This window comes from Excalfactoria chinensis, chromosome 4, assembly GCF_039878825.1.
Source record: "Excalfactoria chinensis isolate bCotChi1 chromosome 4, bCotChi1.hap2, whole genome shotgun sequence".
Taxonomy (NCBI): Eukaryota; Metazoa; Chordata; class Aves; order Galliformes; family Phasianidae; genus Excalfactoria; species Excalfactoria chinensis.
In genome coordinates, this window is record NC_092828.1 from 26,449,085 (window position 1) to 26,474,570 (window position 25,486).

Genomic DNA, 25,486 nt, shown 5'->3' on the forward strand with positions numbered 1-25,486 from the left:
TTGTTTGTTTCTTTGCTTATTTTCCTTCCCATCTCCTCAGATTGCAATACCCTGATGTGTACCAGGTCTGGTGATGGATTCTGGACTCATTGTGATCATTCTCTGCACTAATCTATAAAAGGGATGATTCTCACTTATTAGGCTCTAATCTTTGCCTCTCATGTTATCCATCTATTGACACACCTCACGGACGTGATTTTTGTTCTGTTACTGTGCTCTATTGAGAGAAAATGGTTCAGATGATATCTTTCAAGAACAGCAAACTGCTTGCCATAGTGAGATAATCAGAGAAAATCATCTTTTTTTTCCTCTTTCCTCTTGAGTAGTGGTGAAAAAAAATACCTTGTGCATTCAGTATTTTTTAACAGCAGATCAGCTATGATCTTAATATAATACGGATAAGAACGATTAAAGTCATTCAGATTGAGTTAATCCAAGCCCAATGTTCTTTTTTAGTCAGCATCTGAAAGGGATGCTTAGGGAAGAGTAGTAACGAAAAAAGCATTACCCCATTGCCAGCCCATCATCTCACACCATTCCACTGCACTGTACTCTGTCTTTATCAAGTCTGATGTTTTACACTAATGGAGCTCTATGAGGAATACTCTGTTGTGATGAATTCAGCAGTCCTGCATCTTGTATAGCATTCTGTACTTTACTTAATAGAGTTTTTACAGAATCTGGGTCTGTAGTGTGTGAAGAGGATTGATCGGACCCCAGATTAAGAATATCTAATCAGTTGTAAATTCTACTGTTGTGTGCCTTCCGTTGTGGGAGAGTTGTACTTGGAATCTACTGAAATATTGTCCTCCATTTAAGTAGCAGGAGAGTCCATTTTCCCGCTGAAGGACGTGTCTCTTTCCAGATAATTGGGTTGATATTTTGACGTCTTATTATTAATATTCTTAGACTGTGAATGCAGTCATTCAGCATTCTATGATTGAAAATAAATGAGATTGAGCAGTACTTTTTACTTGACAGTACTTTTTCATCTTCAAATGTATTTTAAGTCATAAGTTTGGACTGCATTTTACTGTTGAGATAAAAGTACGTTTCGTTCTTCTGTGCAATATACTGATGTACAGATTGCTGATGTGGCATGTTGGGCAGCCAGTATTTCAAATATTGCAATTTAGATATGCTTTGAGTGGGAATTTTTTACTACTGTGCTGTTTTTCTCCATGTCATGCAGTTTCTGAATTGGAGAAAGATTGAAGCATTCAGTCCTGTTTGTTTCTAAACTGATTCCCCAAAAAAGATGATCTATGGACAAGTTTTCCATTTTCTAGCACTTTGCACAGTGAAAGGATAGACTGGTGAGGGTCACAAAATGCAGGAAGTGTAAAATTTTCACCGTGTGAAAGGAAAAAAAAAAAAAAATCATTATGAAGAAGATACCTGGAGAGATACAAACATTTTGGATCATTTTGTGCTCATTGAGTGCACCTAGGATTCCTGGTGTATGTAGCGTTTCTGAAATGTAAAGAAATGTGAGTTTCTGAATCTTCCTGGCTAATGTTTCTGGGCCAAAAACGTTTTTAGAGAAAATGTGACTAGTTTATGGTGGCTTTTTTTTTTTCTTTAATCCTAAAGCTTGTTAAGTGCAAGGCTGTGTAATAGACAACCATGAATGGACTGTAGACAGCAAGTGCCTTCTGGATTGAAATTGAATGGATTGATTGCAGATGAAAATTGAAGTTTAATATGGTTGTTTTGGTAAAGAGATTAGTTGTCATTTGGTAGTATTTAGCTAACAGTTTTGAAAATTCATACAAAAGAGAAAAACACACTTTCTTGAAAAGGCTTCTTTGTTTTGTACTTACTTATAACATACAAAAGCTTAAGGGTTTTGTAAATTATATGTGTTCTGGTGTTGAGGATGGCTGGTGTTATACCATGAGGCTGTACTTTTCAGCAGTAGTCCCTTGAGTTTGGAATGAACTTGTGGAGATCAATGCATTGTAAAATGTGACTGCTTTGTAAGTACATTAGCAATCAGTCTATCTTGAAAAATTGAACTAATAATGATCATGTGACAGTAATTTACACTAAACACAAAATATGATTTTATTTTGAATGGCTGAATGTATGAAGTACAGTCAATAACTTAAATATAGAAAGAAAATGGGAAAAGCTGTGAAATAGTAAACATAAATTTAGATGTAGAGTCAAAGCTGATTTTAGACTCTATTGGCTGTAGGGTGATAGGGTTAGAGGTATGGTAACCATTTGCAAGAGAATACCAATTATAAGCTGTTATGGAGAACATGAGTGTGATTTCTGGATAAACATTGGGGTGGTGCTTATCTGATGAAATTATTTCATATGCAGATAGTGTTGGCATGGATGAAATAATTGATAGGATATTATAACAATAGATGTGTCAAAAAATATGTTTGATGAATAGTGAAGAAATTAAGAAAGAACTGCAGGAAATATTTGTGCTCTACCTGAATGGGTTTCTGGTATTTAAAAGTCAGTTGGGTAGTTTGTTACAATGTTAGTTGAATGTTTCAATCGGAATATTCAGCACTGAAATTAACAGTGATGACATTCTGAATGTCGTTTGTTGATCTTAAAGTTGGAGCAGATTAATAATGCAAGTCATGCTGTCATAGCTGTTGTGTTTTCCACAACATGAAGAAAACAACATTGCACTGATGTCTAATCAGTCAGCTCATTTATAGATTATAGAGTTTCCATTGCAAGCCTCAGAGCTGGAATCAAGATTTTTTTTTTAGCTAATGCATGTCATTTTTCAAAAAAACCAAAAGCAAACAAAAACCAAAAGCACTGTCCTTTCTGCTCCTTCTTCCTCTTCTGTCCCCTGCAGTACTTGAATATACTAGTATTGTGTGAAGGCAGCATTTACTGGTAGGACAAGGTTAATTGCGTATATGCAACCATCAGTATTCAGTTCAGTGATATATTTATTTATTTGTTTGTTTTGGGGTAATTTTTTTATGTCTCACTATCTTTGTCAGAAGAAGTCTAGTGAATTACCTACGTAAAAGTACTGGACTAAGTACTTTTCAAAATTGCATTTATACTATCACCAAATTCATCATGTAATCTGCAGTTGGTAACCCCACTTTGAATGTCATTGTGAACTTCCTTGATGATCTACTTTTTATGCTATCACCTGAACAAGAAGATGAGAACAAAACTGTCAGCTTGAGAATGGCTAGATTTCACACTTAATTTCACACAATGATTAGTAACATTATTTTAATCAATTACCTGAGGAAGTGATCAGCTGTGGCTTAGGGATGTAGCAAGTGGATGCTGTAGGGATGATAGTAAGTGTCAGAGCGTACATACAGACACTATTTAGTAGTAAAGTCCCTGTCATAAGAACTGACAGATGAAATTATTTAAAAAAAAGTAATTTGACAGGTAAACTGAAATAAGTTTTTTCCATACCATTAATCTGGGGAGAAGTGCTTTAGGGTTTACAGAAATTTAATAAATATGCATAAGGTGATATTTTGTGTTCCACATCCTTTACATTTATACTGGCTTATTAAAGATTTAATTAAGTTTTCTAAAAAGGGAGAGGATGCAGTCTTGCAAAAAAATGTAGATGACAGTGTGGGTTCACAGTAATTAGGGCTTCAGGGATAAAATAAAGGGTCTCTACAGTTAATGAATGTTAAAGCAATGACTCCTCTGAAAACTTAAAAAATGACAGCATTTTATTTATCCCATCTGCCTTCTGTTTGTATTCTAGCTCTGGTCCTTCAATATTTGTGACAAATGACATACCATTTACTTCTGCAACTATTGGTAATAAACAAATGCTTCAGAACGTATTTCATTTTCCTGTTCTGTGCATAAGCAGATTTTTTTGCTGTCTCCCTAGTCTTTATTACCCTGCAGTGTCTTTATTGTCCATCTGTTTAACTCTTCAAAACAAAAAATCAACTTTAGTAATATTTTCCTATTGAAGCAGCATCTGAGGATGCATTGTCAAGCATTTGTTCTTGCAGACACCTTCATAAGTTGCTTCAGTGTTTGTTATCTTATTTCCAGAACCCTTATAATGATTAGACAATAGATTTGAAGCAACTGTAGGTTGTCTTCTTGCATTCTTAATTGATCTCTTGTATGTTGTATGCAGATGTAAGTAAACAAATGAAGGAGATCTGTTGTCTTCCTTTATTCATAGCTTCTACACTTCAAGGGCTAGAGCTCTCTTTGGTCTTTGCTTGACCGGAGCCTTGTGTGGTTGCACTCTGTTCCTTGACTGTGATTTCATAGACTCTGCTTAAAGAGCAGTAGTCAAATCATAGTTCCTTGCATAAAATAATTAAGAGTGTAAATCTGTTATGCTTGTGGCCTAAACTTGTCTATGAAATCTTTATCATTTAGAGTAGAGGAAATGCATTGTTCTTCTAATTAAAAGGTCTGTTCAGTATTGAGTTACTGAGTTGAATACAGCTGCTATGGGCTCTTTTTTTCCCTCCTTTCAAGTGTGTAATGCGGCTGCTTTTTTCTTTAAACTTTACAGACCATATTTAAACATACTTTTTATCCTTGTGCTGTGAGTATAGCAGAAGCTCACTTTGTTGCGCTTACGCCTTCTTGGGTGTTTTCCCAATCTGCTTCTTACTTTTACTGTTAATCTTTGTTGTTGGTCACTCTTGTTGATCCCACGTTACTTTTAAAATGGAAAAAAAGAAAAAGGAGCTGTTAAATCTAGTTTGGACCATGAAGAGAGAGAACAGGTAGCTGAGCTTGCTCTAAGTGTTTGTTACACTTCAGGAACTGAACTCTCACCAGCACAGCCAAAGCCTCTGTGTGAGCCTCGGGTTTCCTCTGATGTACACCTACTGGCAGGAGTGCACCCTGTCCTGAAATTTCTCTTCTTGGTTGAAATTTCGGATTGTAATTGTCAAGAGATTAGTGAGTGTACATCTCTTTTTGTCTCCCTGACAGTCTTTTTAAATGCCATTTACAAGTAGCAGAAGATTAAATTTTCCTCTCGAGTTAACTGTGTTTTTTGAGTGGAAACTTAGATATGCTTTATACAGACTGTTTGTATTTATGTATAAGTGGAAACTATTCTTTTGGCGTTATAGATTCTGGTTAACTTTTCCTGACTGCAGAACTGTGGGTATGTAAAATGACTTAGTAGCATACAGATTACTTTTATTTATTTATTTTCCTTTATGAAGAAGCGGTAAAAAGCCATCTGGGCTACATACCCCTACGTATTTTATGGGATCTTTAAATACTTTTATTTCTGAACATTTATTTGTCATTTGAACCATATGTGCCCGTAATTTTTGACAGGCATGCTTTTTTCAGTAAAATCTTATTTATCATCTCATGTTACAGTGTTGGTCATTTGTCCAAACTCAGTAGGCCAAGCTAATAGATTGTAAGGAAAACAGGTGACTTCATTCTAGCTGGTGTTACTTGGATTCTGTGTATAAACAAATTTACTTGGATAATAGTAATCTACAGTTTCAGTCCTTCATGTTTAACTTTGTGTGTGTGTGTGTGTGTGTGTGTGTGTGTGTGTGTGTGTGTGTGTGTGTGTGTGTATAGTCCAAAATGCTATTTTTAATTTTTGTTCTTGTTTACTCTATATGTTCATTTAATAAACGGTTTCTTTACTGGAACTGTATTGTTCTGCAGAGCAAATTCAATTCAACTGAACTAAATTCTTGGAGAAGGAGATAAGTCCTTATGCACGAGGATAATAAATTAGAAAATAATGCCTCACATACTTATTTTTAAATTTGATTCAGAGCTGCAAGTTGACAGCAAATCACATAGTGCTCTTGTTAAAGGATAGCTCTCTGTCAAATGGAGATAAAGTGTGTTCTCAGTCTTTGTGTCTGTAGGGATTAGGACAGTAATTGCATCTAATTTTTGGTAATTCTTTTCTCCTCCGTATGGTCACTGATGTATTAGTTCAGTTTAGTTCAGTGAAAATGTATGGAAGAGTTTAAGTATCCGCTGTGGATTTCTTGAATCTGGATGTAAACCCTGTTGCTTACGTTTGATCTTTATGTATGGTTGAATGAGGTGTATTTGTTCTCTGCACCCCACTTCCCCCATAATTATCTTTAGTCTATGGAGGAGAAATTATTATATAAATTGAAAATTTTACTTAGGGCTGTGCACGTGCATTATACTATTACATGTTTTTTTTTTTTGTTTTTCCCCTTGTACTAGTGGGTACCTTTTGTGACTATAAATTATAAAATTTTGTGGAAAAGGTATTTGTTGGTATGAAATATAATCATTCATGAAATTAGTTCATAATGTTAAGTCTAAATCCGTGGGTCCCTTGAACAGCATGATTAATTGTGCTGGGTTAAAATTGGAAGGAGCTAGTCAGGATTATCTTTGCTCTTCCTTTGGTATATTTCTTAATACTAGAAGATGTTTGAGTCTCATACACATCGGTGTTTTTCCATGTAGTAAGGCAATTTGATTCATGTTCTTACATGTGCAGTGAATTCTTAACCATTTTTATGTTAAACATATTTATGAGGTCTTACCTTTGTTTTAATCTTCTTCTAGCAATTCTCTTATCAAAGGTATTTCTCGCTTACTCTTTTCTCCTTTTTTACCCTTGATCTTTGCATAGTCAGTTAACTTGCCACTTAGGTCATCTTTGTAATGTTAAGTTGTCAAGTGAATATATCAGATAGATATATAGATATATACTGGTTCTCTGCTTCAGTTACTACTTGAGTTTTTATGGTTTATCTTTCTATCAGGGAGATGTGAGTTTAGACCATTGTTCTTTGGCAGCAACTAGATCTATTGGGGTAGTTAACTTTGCTATTTAATTATAATGGTAAGAACTGTAGTGAAGTGATTTTCTGAAGGGTCACACTGAGAAAAAGAGCAGTGCTGCAGATCTTCTCTTTTGTAAAGGAAAACCTTTCACATAAAAACTGCTTCGGTACATTGCTGAATTTATAAAACAAGGTTTCTGCCACTCCTGTTGTATTATAATTTTTTATTGCACACTGGATGGGAATTGAAAAGTGAATGAGTGCTGGAAGGTAGAGTGGTTAACTAGCACATTAATATTGACATTACAGAATGCAGATTTCTAAACTAGAATATTTAAATGTGAGATAATAAATTGAATTAGCTGTAGTGTATCTTTTCACTTAGCTGCTAACCAAGAAGAGAGGAAACTGCATACATTTTATTTGTGCACATATGGATGTGTTCCTTAAAGATAACACAGCCTTTGGATTCGGTAATTTTTCAGTATTTATCCTTTGTGGATATTTATTATTTAAAAGACAAAGATAGCGTTTTCTATTTCAGTTTGTCACTTAAATGCAAATGATGAGGACCAGGACAGTATATATTAGGGTGTGTGTGCTCAAGTGGATTAGGCTGGTACATGGCCTGGCTGTTGCTGGAGTTGCTGTTAAGAGCTCACTGTATTGAGAATGGATCACGGTGCCTGCTGGTAATCAGCGGCAGAGATGTCTACTTCTACAGCTACAGGAAAAACCTGGAAATGTGAAGGAAGAAAATGCAGCTGATACGAGCGGTAGTGGGTATTAATGTGTTTCAGTATCTCTGGTAACAATAGTAACTTTTCTACTTTGAAACTTGATAACCAGTATGATCGCAGCTTTCAGAGTAAAAGCTTTGATTTTATCATTTTTTACATAGACCAGTTTCTGCAGAAAATATTTAGCATGCTTAGCTCAAGACAGGAAACATTTTTTGCTTATTAATGCATCTTTGCAGTAATGCATCTGAAATCATCCTTTTAATTCTCTTACTATTCAGTGTGATGTGAAGAACTAAATGAGAAATTTAACACTATTGCTTAATTTTCCTGTGTTCTAATAACAAAGGTAACTCTTATTTATTAAAAGTAAAGGTGCCAGTAGGGAACAGGTACTTGAGAATTCACTCTGTAATTTATGACCTCTGCCTATTCTAAGTTCTGAGAGATTAAGTAGCCATTGTACCCATACCTAGAATGTCTTTCAACCAGATGCTTTCTGAGGCCTGTAGATCAACCTAACTGATCTTTCTGTGCTTATTGGAAAACCTTCTTTGTAAGAATTCTGCTGATGTATTTAGTTAAAGGTCATTTAGCCTTATTTAAAAGTCTTTCACATTCTTTATTATTGTCTACTCTCATTTTAAATGCCTATTATATAGTAACAAAATAAGTTGAAGTACTGCTGTGTTCCTTGATGGTGCTATTAAAAAAAATTAATAAATCTTGCAGTCATTATTAAAGGGATTGTGTCACCATTATTACGGCTTGTTTGATGGAGCTGTCATTGTTTTCTTGTTCAAGCAGTATATTTCTGATTACTAAGCATTACTTAAGTATCTTACTGCAGTTTAATTTCTGTCCTTTCATTCCCCGCTATTACATTAAGTTTTCACTCATTTATGGAGCCAAAGTATCTCTGATTTGTATAATATTTACTGTGCATTTATTTAAATGATTGTTGAAGCTAAATTAATTAGCAGCATTTTTTTTAATAGAATGCCCCTTACCATTCTAACCTTAGAATCTAGTTAACTGTGAAGTGTTAGTGATTATCCCATAGATGTAAGTTTATAATAAGCTGCTTGTTGTTGTTAAAAGTTGATTTCACTGTAGCAAATATTTCCATGATAGAAAGAAGAACCTACAGGGTTTGCATTTTAGCATGTTACTTGAAGTAACTTATAAAATTGATGATGAGGAAGTAAGTCCCTTTTCATCATTGCCCGTAGTTTGGTTATCTGTCATAGTCTAGTTTGATTATCTGATTACTGTGTAACTACAGCGGTAGCACAGTAACTGACAGCTTGTAAGAGTTTAGACTGTGTGGTGATTCCACTGTGAAGAGAGCTCAGCTATGAGTGGCTTTGTAAAATGTCTCTAATATTACTGTTTATAAAGGGAAAAAATCTGACTAACATTTAAGTTCTTCATTTTTTCAGACACGCTGTTACACAGTTCTCTAATATTGACTCTAGAGGCACTTGCCTATGTGTATGTAATTTCTTTCATCTTCACAATATTTTGACTGAGTTGCCTGAGCTGGTTTATTGTCAGCATTCCACTGAAGCAAAAGCAACCTCAAATTTCAGAAGTGATGGAGCTGCTGTTCAGTACTGTTGATATGCATCTATTAAATGTAATGCTTTCCATCTAATGTTTTGAAATTGAAAAGGTTCTGAAAAGGTCTGAGAGAGCTGAGACTGTTTAGCCTGTTGAAGAAGCTCACAGAGATCTTATCAATGTGCAGCGATACTGAAGGCAAGATAAAGAAGATTCTTTTCAGTGGCATCTGGTGAAAGATAAGAGGCAGTGGACAGAAGCTGACACAGGAGGTTCTGTCTAAACATCAGGAAGCACTTGTTTGCTATGGCTGGCTGAGTACTGGAACAGGATGCCCAGATGCTGTGGAGTCTCCTCGTAGATCTCCAAAATCTGCTTGGATGTAAGCTTGGGCACTTGCTGTGGGTGTCCTGCTTGTGCAGGGGTTGGACTAGAAGGATCCAGAAGCCCCTGCCAACATCAGCTCTTTGGGAATTCTCTGAAATTACTCTAGAAATGTGAACTTATACCTACAACCAGTCAGGTTTTTAAAATCTAGCATCATTTTGTGAAGGATGAAATCCAGGGATGCAAACTGTTTTCTTGGTCTTCAGGCTTAAAGTTTGTTTCTAGTTGCCTGTACTACATTCCAAAGTAACATCAAAATCAACTTCATGTTGATTTTTTTATCTTCTTCCAGTTCTTTTGTTATGGATACAGAAAATAATAGCGGAGAAATAATTCTGAAGAGGACTTTTTTTTTAAGGATCTTATTGCTTTTCTCAAGAGTGTCATTTTTTTGTTGTGTATAAAGTACATGAGTTGCATTTTCTGTAATGAACTGTTTAACATGTGAGTAAACAGATCCTGGATCCTGGTTCTAATGGCTTGTTCTGTGACAGTGTATCTTAACAATAGCTTTCCTACTTTAAAGAGATCCAGTAAATATGAGAATTCATAATAAAACTGACAGGGAAGCATTTGGCTATGTATTGTTGTTTGAAGAAATGGTCAGCTTATTTTTAGAAACAGTGCTTGAGAATAGCTGTTAAACAGGAGTCTTGAAAGAGACTGCAGTGATAGTTTATTTTTGATTCTTTTTTATTATTATTTTTTTTTTCCAAAGACTCTATGGACATTAGCCTCAAAAGATAGAAAAAAAAGATAGAAAAAAGACTTTTGGGGTAGGGGGAGGAAAAAAAAAAAGGCTTCTACCATGTTTTTGTACTATTGAGATTTTGCTTTTAGTACTCAGATGCCATTTCTTTAAATGATGTGGATAGTTTATTAAGGCTGCATGCTAATTATCCAGATCCTGAAGAAGTGATGGGAAAAGAGGAGGATCAAAAGTAACTTCCTTTTTCTTTAAAAAAAAAAAAAAAAAAAAAAAAAAAAAAAAAAAAAAAGCACACAATGTTAGTGGTGAGTTTAGAAGTTGGTATTTGTAGCAAGAGAGAGGTACTCAAATTATGTAATAGTTGTTGAATGACTTCCAGTGATTAGTTTGTAATTCTCTACTGGAGATACAACCAGGTTTGTGAGTGCTGTGAGGAGAATAATGCAGCAAATTGAACTTGATGAAAGATCTTGAAGGGTGTTTGGAGGAATTCCTGAAACTATTGGAAGTACTCGTAGAAATTAATGTAAAAATTTGTTGTAGCTAAGCATGTGATCTTGACTAGAACTCACAAATATTTGAAAATGGCAAACTGAATGAATGTTAATGTGTGTCTCAGTGATTTATAGCTGCAAGGTGTGTTTGTGGACTAAGAAAGGTTTTATTTGTGAAATTATAGTTGTGCACAGAAATATCGTAAAACATCTGTTTAAAAATCATAAGCTTACATATCTACAAAGATCAGCCTTATCAAGCTACCAGGAATCTGAAGAGTTCTAAATACTGAATGAAACAGTCATTTATAAGGTGAATTGAACTATTGGTGCGGATCTATATTAGTTTCTAACATTTTACATCATTTTAATATTTTGAAGTGTTTTTTTTACCCCTGTCCTCGAACCAAGAAACTTTGTAAGCTAGGTCACCCTGAAATTCTTTCCAGTGAGAATAAACAGACCTAGTTAAGCCTTTCAGTACAGAATCCTGGTTCTCCTATGTTATGCTGTCCCAAGTTTAAGTATAAAGGTGACCTAAACAAGATATGAGGTTTAGCAAATGCTTTTGCTATAGTATCTTCTCTCAAATTCATAATTCATCCTTCTGATATTTCTCAATGTGTTTTTAATTACCTCTATATTGTGGAATGCAACAACAACAATGAATTAAAAAGTAGGGAGAAAAGTCTATTGTTGTGTTGCACAAGGCATCTTACGTAGACCTATTTCTGTATACTCAGCAAGAAATGAATGCAGTGTTTAATGCAACACAATGGGGATATGTGCTTGCTCACAATACTCTATTACCATACTCTATTACTACTAGTTAGTAGTTAAATTTATTTTAGATGAACTGTATATATATCTATATCCATGAAAAATAGAATTTGTGACAAATTACGAACATGATGAAAAGTATTACAAACAAACAAAAAACTGTATTTTTGAAAGCAATCAAATTTGGATTGTACTTCCTGGAAAATCATGGAAATCCACTGGATCAAATAAATCCATGTAAACATAGTTAACATAGGTTACCTTCTAGCCTGCATTTTCTACTGTGGGGAAAAAAAAAGCAGATGTATCTTAATGTAATTTCTTGTAAAATTATCAGATGATAGCTGTATGTAATAGGAAATTAACAAAGTTTTTTCTTTAATGGCTAGTAATGGGTCTCATGGCCTAAAACAAAAAACATCGGTTCTCTATTACTTTATTTACTCAGATCTTAAAGGGACATATTACATTTAGTCCCAGAAAATCTAGGCTATTTTGCATAATTATGAAAATAAGTTGTCTGACTAGAAGAAGCAAATCCTGTCTAAACCATCACAAATACATCAAGTCAGTGGAGCATAATATTGAGTAGTTGTACTGTGCCAGCTTACATGGGTTCTCATTACTACGTTTAGATAATGGCTTTTTGTAAATAGAAATAATACTTCTATATCTCTTTTCAGAGAACTTACTGTCTTAAAATATTTCTGTGCATGTTGGTAGTTATATTTTCTCTAACACATGCTTGTTTATTAAATGAAGTCAACCAAAGGGAAAAAAACAAAACAAAACAAAAAACTGGAAACATTTACAGCATGGATTCTCAATAAAGGAATTTATTTCTTACCTACAGAACAAGGATCGAAGAAGTTATTTTTTTTAAAAAGAACTTGATATCCATATGCCATGTGAGTTCTAGTTTAGCGTTTCCTCTTAATGAAAGAGAGAGAAACCATAGGGAATAGTTAAACTCCTGCTTTTGGAAAAAAATTAGGGACATTTGTGTGGTAGTCATTTTACATTTCCATCTAAGAAGGGAAATAAAGTGCATCAAACAGTTGCATGAAAGTAGTTAATTATAAATGAGTATTTTTTGGTTTAGGTTTGTGTATGATATAGACTGTTTGGAGTATGTTCAAGAAAATGTATCGATAGTTTATGTTTATATGCAGGCATAAGGAGAACAACAGACAGCAGAGAAATGAATGACTTTAAACAAGCAGTGACACTATTTTTATTGTTAATTCCATTGTCTTTCTGCCATTAACGTATTGGACCCAATAATGACATGTCTGCGATTGTTTATCAGAAGTTTTTAGAGAAGGTAATTGTTCATACAATGTACAACTGAAATGCATTTATAAATACAGTTAGCTTTTCTAGTTACATTAAGTGGTGGTAGACAGTTGACTGAGGCCTCATCTAATTCTTAGTATTATTTTTGAGGACTTTTTCTTAATAATAGTGGCATTTTATAATAAAGACCATGACCCTAACATTCCAGAGTTAAGGTTTTCCGTGTTCACAAGTATTGAAGGGTCACTTCAAAGCTAAAACCTCTTTTGAAAGCTGAAGGAGCCCAGTTGGTATATCTAGTACTTTCTAAATGAAAGGTGGCTAATTTGGGCTAATTAAGAAACTGAAGCATTAAGTAGGATTTTTGGGACTTCACTTTTTTAACAGTTCTTTATGCTGTATGTTACCTGTGTGGCGATGGTTTAACTGAAGACAAGGAAAATTAAAGGAGAATTAAAGATGAAAACTCAAAATAAACTGTATGCAATGTAAAGCTCTTAGGGCAATCTGATTATTTAGTTGTTTATTTTCCCCTGGCCATGAATGATTTTATCTGAGTCTAGAGAAATGAAGTTTTAGCCAAGGAAGATTAACAGTCAAGTGAGAGGAAACATCTGTAAATATTAGGTTGTAGTTACTGTTGTTTATCCCTTTATCTTATAGACATTGTGTTTAGGGAGAATGAGTGAAGAAAGCTTTGTTTAGAGTTGCTAGTCTTCTAGTCACAGAGTACTAAAAGGAAGGCTTGTGGATACCAAGCTCTACTTATTTAAGAGTCAAGAAGGAGACGGGGATGTTGCTGGGAAGCAATCCCCAACAGGGTATTGTTTTGTTGAAAGCGTCTAATCAGCTGCAGATGCCAGAAGCCTGCCAGCATCATTTTTCTTATAACTTGCTACAACTTGCCTTCTGTTTTGATAGGTAGCATAGGTGTTTCATCACATAAGTGGAAACAGAGATTTAAAACAGAGGAACTGTAATTGTACTCCTTTGTTTTTTTCTTGTTTCAGTGGTATAGACAAGTTAACATGGAAAATTCCTTAGTTAGCCATAGGGACAAAAGCAGAATTATGTAAAATTGCTCTTCCAAGAACCTAATTTCAGTAGGGACTGCTCTTCTGGCTAATGGGATTAAGGCCAAAACATTAATTACTTTGCTCCTTCTGAAGCAATGAAAATCATTTTCATAGGTGATGTCTTCATGGAAAAATCCCTGTCCTAATTAAAAACAAAACAAAACAAACAAACAAACAAAAAACACAAAAAGAAAAAAAACCTGCTTTCTGTTGCTTCCGTATTTTGATTTTTCTCAATTATGTTTTTAAGGGTTATTTAGTTTGGAAAAAATGTTGTGCTTTGTATTTGCATTCCTTTCAAAACAGTGTAAGAATGAAAGCAATATTATTGTTTTGGTTTGATAGTTCTTAGCATTTATGTTGTTTCCACATGTCTTACGTATTCTCTTTCTGAGTGGAGAGGATATCAGCTAATGAAACTAGATGAATGATACAGAGCTGTCTTCTCATCCACTGATTTAAGTACTTTGTGTAGCTGAGTAATTCCAAGCTGCTTTCGCTTGAGGGAGGAATTTCTTGTCCTCAAATTTTTTCTTGTGGGTTTTTTTGTTTGTTTTTCCAGTGTTTTAGCTAAAATAGTCCCATTGAATTATCAGCTTAAAGCTGGTAAATTAACTAGTAAATATATCAACTCTGCAAATAAATAAGCTTAAGCAAGAGCAGGGTCTTTATTTGCATGGAACAGAAAGGAGCAAAAAATGAGTTATTGTCTGTGTTTTCTTGATAATGAGCAACAATTATTACTATATCTCAGTAATCATTAGGTGAGTTTTATCTAGAGAATTATAGTCTTAGGGACCTTAAAGATGATGCAGTTCCAATCACTTGCCATAGGTAGAACTGTTACTCAGCAGATAGCCTGTCCTTGAACATGTCTTGGGATTGTGCATCCACTACTTCTCTAAGTGGCCTGTGCCTCACCACCCTCCACGTAAAACAATTATTCTTAATAACTAATCTAAATCTCCTATTTTTTAGTTTAAAGGCATTCTTCCTTGTCCTATCAGTATCTGCCCATGTGAAATGTTGGATTCTGTCCTGTTTATAAGCTCCCTCAAATACTGGAAGGCCACAATGAGATCTCAGACCTTTTTCCAAGCTGAGCAAGACCTTAGTTCCCTCAGCCTTCTTCATAGGAGAGGTACTCCAGCCTTTGGATAATCTTCATGGCCATCTTCTTAACCTGCTTCAACAGGTTTACATATTTCTTGTGATGGGGGCACCAGGCCTGGATGCAGCTCTCCAGCTGGGGCTTCACAAGGAGAGTAGAGGGGTACAGTCACCTCCCTTCCCCTGATGGATAGCCCTCTTTTGATGTAGCCTAGGATGGGTGGCCTTCTGGGCTACAAGTATTCACTGCTGGCTCGTGTCCAGCTTTTCATTCATCAAGACTCCCAAGTCCTTCTTGGCAGGGCTGCTATCAATGAGTTTTTCTCCCCATCTGTACATTTACATAGGATTGCCCCCAACTCAAGTGCAATGCTTTGCACGTGGCCTTGTTGAATCCCTTTAGATTCACAATGAGTGAATCAGATTTAATCATGTTCTTTTATCTGGAGATGTGAAGGATTCTGGCAAACAGAAAAGTTTGCCAAGTGGGAAGCGTTGAGTTACTGACACATCTGTAAAAGTTGGGAAGCCTCAGTATTTTATCTTATTTTTATACAAGTTTATTTTAAAAACTCAATTTTCTTAGAAAAAAATTAGCTAAGAGATATTCTGGATTGTGAATCTCAAAATCCAGTCTGCTGTCTTCAGTATTTAAAAGAAACATTTACTTCCCTTTGAATATGCCGCTTATCTCTTAGAGCACACTGACTGAGAAGTGGGTGCCTTTCTGATACTAATTTGAAACAGGCAGTTGTTATGCTGAAATCTGCCATATTTCCTGAAAATTGATACTCAACTTCAAACTAAAGCGCATCACTACAGCAGAAGCTCATTTAACACTAGATGTATTTCTTTCATTATTGAATGAGATGAGGAGCATTCATTGTGTGAAGATCCTATAAATGATAGAACAATATCAGACCTTCAACTGTCTGCACAGTGTTATAAACCAGAAGGCCTTAGACTATAATCCATTCCACAGGTTTGACTGTGAAGCTTAGACCTACTCTGGAAGGTCTTTTCTATTAATAATTCTGCAAGAGTAGACTTTCTCGAATAGAAGTGGCTTTTAAAAGTGGTAGGATAATAAAGTGCAGACAGTGACCTAAGATTTGGTAATCTGGTCTGTAGAAGGAGTTTTATGATGTATGTAGTTATCCACCATCTATTCAATGGTAGTTTTATATTTGAAACAAGTATATTGTTCAGAATCCAATAAAGCAAGTAATAAAACGGTACCTGATAGCTTCATATTCTTGAAGTACTAGCTTGGCTGCCTAGTGTGGTAAATTTACTAGGTTCGTTTGTTTGGTAGTTTTTTTATCTGGTGCACTGAGAAAAAGCCTGCTTACTGCTGGGTTTGTTTGTTGGTTTTGTTTTCTTTTAAAAGAAGTTTAATAATGTCTTTTTGAAGTTAAACTTCCAAAAACGAGTAAGCCTTTTAGTGGAAGTAAAGTTCTAGTATTAATTGTTTCTTTGGTATTCTCCTGATAACCAGTTGTAATCTCTCATTCAGATTGGTAATTATTGATCTCAACCAGAGTAAAAGAATGTCAGTGAAAATTCAAAGGATTGTTTTTAGGCTTTTTAGGGACAAAAACTGTTTCAAAACTATTTATGACTTATGCTGATGAAGTCTTCTCTTAAACTTGAAACTTCTGATTACAATTAGTGTCTCATAAGAAGCTGTGCAAGAGACATCTTTTCTAATTCTTAGGATGGAAAGTAAGGAAGACAGTGTAATTTTCTGGTAACCCTAGTACTTCAGTCTTTCTCTCACTCATATACATAGGTCACTCTGGAATTAATACCACCTCTTTATTTCCATGGAAACTACAACACAGACAAAGAGCATGATAACACTGATAGAGCAAATTTTCAGCTACAAAACATTATTTTTCAGCATAGTCACCACAATTAGCTATGAGTTTTCACAAGTGATATACAAGAGCCTTCATGCCGAGCTTGTAAAAATCTGCATGGCCATCTGGAATTTCACTTGTCTTTCATGTAACTGTTACCACTGCTGAAACACCTCCACTGTTTGGTCTCCATATACATGTATGCTATTTGGTGTTTTTTTGTGTTTTTTTTTTTTCTTTTTTTTTAATATATATATATCATGGAGGAATTCAGCAGCATACCTTTGCTTCATACACTCTTCTATGTCAGATGCCATTTTGTCAAACTGCCCCTTTGGTGACATCAATTGCATGGTAACAAGTTGTTATAGAATACTGATTAGAATGTTCAACCTCTGCTGCTGTACCACAAATGTTTGCCTCTGACATAATGGGCCAACAGAATAAAATAGAAAGTGTTACTTTTGGAGCAGTCCTTGTATGTATATTACTGATCAATATAGCCTGATACTGATATTAGAATTTGTTTATTTAATAACCTATCTATTAAACTTATCTCCTTGGACAGTTCTTACACAGTATTTGGTTTCATCGTTGTCATATCTGTCCTCACATTCTCGTTTTCCCAGATCCTCATTAGTTTGTCTACTGCCAGCTCATGTTTGCTTTGTCGTAGGTCTCTCACTTCCCAATTTTCTGACCTCAGTTTCTCTCTTGCTTGCTGCCCCTTAACCTTGTTTCCATTTCTGTTTATCTTCCTGCAGCACTCCGCTTCTGTGTAAGTCATATTATCCAGTTTTCTCATCTATTTTTTTCTTTCCATAGCAGATTTTTCTTTCATTATAATATTACCTTCCTGTAATTTGATTTTTACTGAAAAGAGTACATGATACAATGTTTAGATTTCTAAAGCTACATGGAAGTTAAGTGCCATACTGGTATCTTATATTTAGTCATCCTTGCTTTACTCCTTTGTTTAAGTAACAAGCTGTATGTCTGATTTCATTTTATGTGTCATTTCTCTTAAAGACCAAACAGTTGATTTAAGATGCTAGTGATCTGCTTGTCTACAAGCAAGGATAGACTATGATATAGAGTTGCCCCCTAACTTCCAGCTTAAGTCAGTAGGAGCTCAGGAAATGCAAAACTAGAACATAGTCACAGAGTGCTTCAAGTTTCAGTTTGAACATTCTTCTTCTCTGTCCTCAATTACAGAATCTTCTGGCTGAGAAGGTGGAACAGCTAATGGAGTGGAGCTCAAGGCGCTCGGTCATCCGCATGAATGGAGACAAATTCCGAAGATTTGTGAAGGCTCCACCTCGTAACTACTCTGTGATAGTGATGTTCACTGCTCTCCAGCCACAGCGGCAGTGCTCTGTTTGCAGGTAATTTATACCTTAGTGATTTTTTTCCATCTTTCTCACCTCAGTTTTCAAGTGAACGTTTTAATCATTGTTCAGTATGAGTGGGGTTGTTCTTTGCTTGGGGGTGGATATTTACTGTTTAACAGCCTCGTGTGTTTTTTACAGCATCTTTTTCAACTTCTATTTAATCTATAGGACAATGTTCAGAAGTTTTCTCAGCATTTTTAATTACAATTGAATCAAATGTATACTGCAGAAAAACAACAACAACAACACACATTTAAGAAACTGTTTTATGCTTTGGTCTCCCCAAAGGTGTTTTATGATAAAGAGGATAATCATTATTTAATAACATGACATCCCAATAATTTCTTCTGTTAAGTGATATCTGGTGCCCTGGTGAGAACTGTGATTTCACAGATTTGAACAGTTCTTAAAAATGTAAGCAGATTTTTCCCATGAGGGCATACATACTGAGGAATGTTGTCTGACAATGCACTTCTGGTATGTGATGGTAGCTCCTATCAAAATTTATATTGGAGTAGTGCTGGTATTCTTATAATGCAAGATCTTTTTCTGCAAATTTCTAGTTCAACAGAATTAATCCAAAAATGATTAATGATAGATATGGGACGGGGGCCAAAGTACTGAAAGCTAGTCATGTATTTAATTACCATACTAAATCAGAAATTGAGCTAATAAAATCTTCTTCAGCCAAAACATGCACTGGAAATTACTGAGTCTAGTAATAGGTGCGTTTATTGTGCTGGATGTTCTGAACAGTATCTAAATCTGCAGCAAAATGCTGCATGGAACTATGAATTAGATAAATTTTATAGGAAGAAGTGTTTCTTGCTTTTAAGTAGGTGTACTGTAAACAATATGCAAAGTTGATAAAGTCGCTTGTTGGATTTGTTAGGTGATGGAATGCAACTTTCACAATAGAAGCTTCAACTTGAGTAAGGTTGTAAGATGTAAACCTGTAGTTCTACATATTTTTCCGTGAACTTTGTTGTAGATTTTTTTTTTTTTGTTAGTATTGATTGCATTCCCATGAGTTCACCATCAACTCTGAACTCTTAAGGAGAAGGTGTAGGTACAGAAGATGTCCAAAATTCCAAAGTCAAAGAAATATTATTTTACCACTTCCATGGCAGCTACTGTTTGCTCTGTGTTTCCAGAGTTCAGCTTTCTGAGGTGAAACAGGTGTTGAAAGTTTGCCATATTTTAAATTGCTACTTATTTTGTTACCAGGTAGATAAAAGTACAGGAGCTCAGCTTTATAAAGGGATTAGTGTATTTGTCATCATAATGATAGTAGCAAATTCATTCCCTATGTAATGCACAGATTTTTTGCAAGATATGTGAAAACAACATTGATATTGCAGTTATTAAGGAAGTTAATTTTGCTTAGAACTGCATATTGTTTAATGAAGTTAATTTTGCTAATAATCTTTATCCTGTAATATGCCAGTCTAGGCATTTATGTACACAAGCAACTAAAAATCTTTAAGCATAGGAGAAAAAAATCAACATTACTGCTTTTGGTTAGGATTGTTTAAATGATTGTGAAGCTGAGATCCTCTCTTTCATGTGGAATAAAGGGAATTTAATGAGGTTGATCATACTGCACGTAAAACCATTATCAGGAAAATCGACATTTTCAAATCAATGGGTAATTAATGTTCAGGAGCACTAATAGGGTATACAGAACTGAAACGCATGCGTTATTTTATTGTTAGTTATTCAGTATCCAGTTTGCCTAAAGGAAAAATAGATTTTAAAATAAATCTGTAGTGTTCTGTGAAGATGCTTCTGTCCAAAATTTAAGCTAACAGTTCCTCTTCATAATACTTACGAAACAATTGCATTAAAAAAAAAAAAAAAGAAAGAAAGCAACAATGTTGCATTTAAAATATAACACCTGAAATCTGTGAATAACTGTCCCAATAATTAGTACATTTCCCCCCTGAAAATTAAGCTTATGCGCCATTTAATTACCTTTAAAAAAAAAACAAAAAATAAAAAATAAAAAAAAAGGTAGGGGAGGGAGAAGGGAATGTCTTTTCTCTTTGGCTTGATTTGACATTTCAGTATCTCAGGTAAGTGTCCAGTTTCTAAAGCATGGTATTTTTGAAAGGGGAATATAGTGTGCTGCTACTGCTTGGAGCTACCTCAAAAGGTAAACATGAATAATACAGCATTATACAAAAACAAAAATAAGGTTAATAATAACTACAGGAGCGGTGGTGGTTGATTGCATTTGTTGCATTTAATGCTGTCTCTTTATGAAATTCTGCTTGTTTTGCTTATAACTTTTTCATTTGTCTCTTTTAAAATATTTTAAATATGTACATTTAAAAGTCTGCAGTATTGATCTATTCTTCATCCAAAACATATTACATTAACTTGCAGGTTATTTCTGAAAAGATAACAACGAAACAAGTTTGTCATCTTTGAAACATTGGGGTTTGGTGTTCATCTGAATGAAACATTTTCCCAATCAGTTTTCTAGAGGTTGTGCTTGGGAAGGAAGAGCCTGAAATGGCTTGTAATGGAGAGAAGCTTGTGTAGCCAGTGATTTTTTTTTTTTCTTTGTGCGCTGATCAGACTATTGAGTTTTTAAGAACTTTGGAAGTTGCATTGCATTGAAAGGTGCACTGTTTACTCCCATTAGATGAAGTTGCATGTGTATTTATAGTAGATGTGTGAGTGTAAAAGTATATAAATGTACTTTTATGTAATCTACAAATCTGCATAATCATGTTTTGCAGGTGTGGCACATCCTTTTTAAAGACTTGTTACATTTTTAGTGATTTGGCTGAGTTCTATCAGATACGATTACTTGTATCTGTTGGGACAAGCTTGTAGCTACTCCAGGAAGGCTGCAGAATGATCTCCAAGTAAATTGCTTTAAAGGTGTCTGCATATTTTTATCATCATTTATCCTATCAGTAAGAGACAACTAAGAGGTTTCTTTATACAGGAAAGAAAGGAAATCTATTAGTCTCACTGCTCAAGAAAGTATCAGAAAACTGTTTTCAAGTAGCTGATCAAACAGGTCAGCAGTAAAATAATAAATAAAATTGTTGGTCAGGGGGTTGTTGCAAAGAAGAAAAGGACAGGATCTCTCCATCTGCCTCTCAGTTTTCTGTTGGTTGATCAAGAGCGAAAGGGCAAATAGTGACAAAATCATTGCCACGTGTCTTAGCTGTAGTGCGAACAAATTATCTTTTGAACTCGTGTTCAGTAAAGAAATAGGGGGCATGGAAGGAGTCAGTGAAAGTTCCATGTGTATTTGTTTTTCCAGTACAATTTAGTATCTTGGAAGAAAGATAGAATAGCTTGGGTTGGAAGGGACATTAATGATCATCTACTTCCAACCCCCTGCTGTGTGCAGAGTTGCCACCCACTAGATCAGACTGCTCAGAGCCTTGCCTAACCTAGCTTTGAGTGCCTCCAGAGATCCATAGTTTCACTGGGCAACCTGTTCCAGTGCCGTACCACTTCTGAAAAATATCTAAACTCTTAGTATCTAATGTAAATCTCCCTTGTTGTATTTTAAAACCGTTTTCTCTTGTCATATCACTAGAAGTATGGGTGAGTCCTGTTTTCCAAGATAGTACTTATTTTTGAGAGAGAATCCTTGGTGTTGTTGTTTTTGCTCTCCACTTCACAGATTACACAAAATTTGATCTCAGTGTATCCTTTTATCTGCAGAGTATTGATACAGACGATGCAATTTTTGTAGTTTAATATTGTAATGGTAGGATGTTCTTCAGTAACTTTGTATACTTACCACTCCTTGTTGGAGTCTCCCCTTTCCACACTTAGTAAGAGCCACAATGAGGGTGAACTGCAGAGTGCTTTGCTATCTTCAGTGCTTCGTTATAGAACATTTGTATGCTCTTACAGAAAATTTAAGAAGACCTTTTGCAAAATATTACTTTCCGAAGGTGTATTTTACCTGTTATATTTTTTTTCAAAATAGTTTTATGTAAAAATGCACAAATACATGTAGATGAAGGCAAACAAGAGGCTTTTGTTGAACAGTAGACACATAACTGGAGTATCCAAATTTCCCAGACATAGTTTCTTCACAAGTGAAAAGTAGACTAAGAAGAATGCTGGCATGAAGATAAAGTGATTTTTATCTTGTTCTTATAATGAAAATGGTCCAGCTTTAATATAGCAGGTTTAACGGAACAATGCCCTACAGATACTACTTGATTTTACAGCATTCCTTTGATGTTGTCTGACTGCCCTCTTCAGGATCACAGTGAGCATGTTAGTCTGCTTAATGCTGGTATGTGGTTCTAGAAGCAACCAATCCAGTACATAATCCATTGTTGTAATTGCAAATTTAACCTGTTGAATAACTGTTTTAGGTTGCAAGTTGTATTCAGTCAGTAAGGGTGAGGGTTGAGTTTATGTCTCATAAGATTTACTTTTTAATGGGGGGAGATTTTTTTTGTGAAATATTTTACACAAGAAAGATTTATTCCCAAATACAAGAAAATTCCACTGGAGCTGTGTGTAATATATCTCATGCATAAGGCTGGTCTCAGTTAAGAGTTAATGGGAGAGAGAGGTGTTTTATTTGTTTTTACAACACTTATCATCTTCTTCCTCTTTGCTCTCAAAAAATGATATTTTAGTGTTGAGTGCAGAGTCTCTGTCTTTAAGCTACAGTTTTTAATTAAACAGAATTCTTTGCCATCATACATGTGTTTAGAGAAAAGCTGCAGAACACATTTATGCTGCTTTTGCATCTAACCACATGCAAATAGAAGTTTCCAAATATTGGATTGCTGGTTTGAGGTTTATGACAGGTGCAATTACTATGATTAATTGCTAAAATGGAAGTAATTAGTGAAGGAGCCTATGTAAAGATGAAAGTATTGCAGGGTTCCTTCAGGTTGTTTTCCTTTGCTTTTATTGAATTATTTGTTGATATGGATTTGTCCTGTGGAAGAATTTGCTTTATATTTCTGTCTGTTGTTTTGTGGCTCTTCTCTGTGGATAAGGATTCCCAGTGTTTCTTTTACTTTCTTCTCAGTGCGGACATGACCAGGTTTAAGACAAATGAAGCAACTAAACAAGAACAGAAACAACCTTGAATACAGAGCTGTGAGAAAAGCCAATAGAAGCTTTTCTTACAAATACAAGTAGTAATAAAAATGTCTTTCTAATGATGATGGAAAGGATTATGTAACGCTGTTGTGTTGTGGATAACTGTCCTTTATTACTTCCAAAACATGTTTTATAGAAATAATCTTGTGCATTTTTCTGTTACTTTCAAACCACCTGTCAGTTTAATTGCTTCCCCAGTGTTTAACAGGTTTTTTTGGCATAGTGTGGGCAGCGCTTTTTCTATGCATTTGCAGTCACATTTCTTCATGATTTTTCCACCAGTTTCAGTATTCCCATATCCTCTTCCTCAAGTAAATCCTGGTATTGTACTTGAGGACCATGTGTCTCTGTGCATAGATGTGCTTGCAGATTTTGGTGTTTCTGGCCACTCAGGCCACTTCTGAGGCTTTTGTGTTTTCTGAGGCTTTTAAATGTGAACATCTGAAATGTTTCTGCTTTTAGTTTGACTTAAAGCATTTGTAATTTTAGAGAAGGCATGTATGAAGCAGTGATGCATCATGAGCTGAGACTTCTTTTAAAATTGATAATATGGATGTTCAGGGTGATATTGAAAGAGTAATTAACTGCTGCAGCTGGCTAGAGTGCCTCTTTTGCCAGTGAATGCCACATGGATATATGTTTGTTTCTTTTAGGCAAGCTAATGAAGAATATCAAGTTCTGGCTAATTCATGGCGCTATTCGTCTGCTTTTTCAAACAAGCTGTTTTTCACAATAGTGGATTATGATGAAGGGGCAGATGTTTTTCAACAGGTAAATGCTTCATATTGTAAAACATTCTCCATATTATTTACTAAAGGACACTAGAAAACAGTTATTTCCTTAGATACATACCTCTGTATGTTCTTCATGTGTAAGTTCTTTCTGGATACAAATAACAGATGCTGGAATTTCTACGACTTAAAGAAGGGCTGCTACTACAAGTAACTACTTTTGGTATTTTCCAAATGCGGTTCATAATGTTTATTAATAAATTAACTGATACATATGCAAAATTTAATCAGCCCATTGTTAGTGTGGAGGTAAATGAAGTACAAATAATATTTGTATTTAAATAATTCCTTCAGGGAAAAAAAGTATTTTAAGATGTTTAATTGGCTTTATGTGAGAAATATTCTTTAAATTTCGAACTCTTTGTCTGGAAGTTCTTCAGGCAAAAGAAAATAGACTTGGTTTTCTGTATTGGCTGTGATGAATGAGGAATCACTTCATGGAGAATAGTCTGAAATTCCCTCTTAAACTGAGTATTCAAGAAAAACACATTCCTGGGAAATGTTGTCAAATACTTCAGTGATGTTCTGTTTGATATTCATCTGTTGACTGAGGCTAAAAATGGAGATTAAGAAGACTACTGAGTTTTGAAGCACTCTATTTTGAATAAACTTTTCAGGGAAAATCTCTAGTATTTAATTTTCAAACACCTAATATTTTTGAAGGTTTAATTACTGTATTTCCTGAGTATTTTTGTGTCCAGTAGATACTTTGGAATATGTTCTGTTAAGTATGTTTGCTAATGGTTAAAATTTTGCTTTATTAATTTTGAAATAACCTTTAAAATTTAATTTTCACATTATCTTTTATAGCTGCAATAATACAAAATATACTGTTTAATCTTGCCTTAAGTCATCAGTGCATATCAGAATAGTCCAGTCCAACTTTTTCCTTATGTAGAAGAGAACAGCTAGTGTTTATGTCAGAATATGTGCATTTAAACTCACATAGAAGTTATGCCAAATTAGATAAAATGTGTTTTATGGCTGCTTCTGAGAAATCCAGTGTTAAGCATAAGGGACACCAATTACCAATGACTTTTAACATGAATTTTGGAATAATTCTGACCCTGTGTGTATGTATGCAAAACAATACTTATGTAGTGGTGTCAGAGCAAATAGTTGGGGGGAGGGGAGCAGGATGAAAAAAATTCAACAGCAAAAAAACTGTTTTGCTTTTTGGCTTTTATCCTATTCATAGAGAAGCAACAAAACATCTGCAAATCCCTGGGCCCTGTACAATGATGGCAGAAGGTTTCTGTATCTCTAGCTTTTAAATCTTAGAAAATATTGTCTTAAACTACTTCACAACAGCTCTTTTATCCTATGTAAGGATATTTTTATTTAGATATTAGTTCACTAAGGAGGTGGGCTGTTTTTTACTTAGATGAAAAATATTTAAATATCAGGTAATTTCTGATGATAG

General features: G+C 34.8%; 1 protein-coding gene across 1 annotated transcript in view; it reads left to right on the plus strand.

Annotated features, from left to right (window-relative positions):
- The window catches only part of TUSC3 (tumor suppressor candidate 3), a 101,005-nt gene that overhangs the window by 18,090 nt on the left and 57,429 nt on the right, over window positions 1–25,486 (plus strand). The window contains exons 2-3 of the mRNA XM_072334654.1: window positions 17,991–18,160; window positions 23,926–24,043. Of these exons, the coding sequence (XP_072190755.1) occupies window positions 17,991–18,160; window positions 23,926–24,043 (288 nt within the window). The remainder of the gene's footprint in view (window positions 1–17,990; window positions 18,161–23,925; window positions 24,044–25,486) is intronic.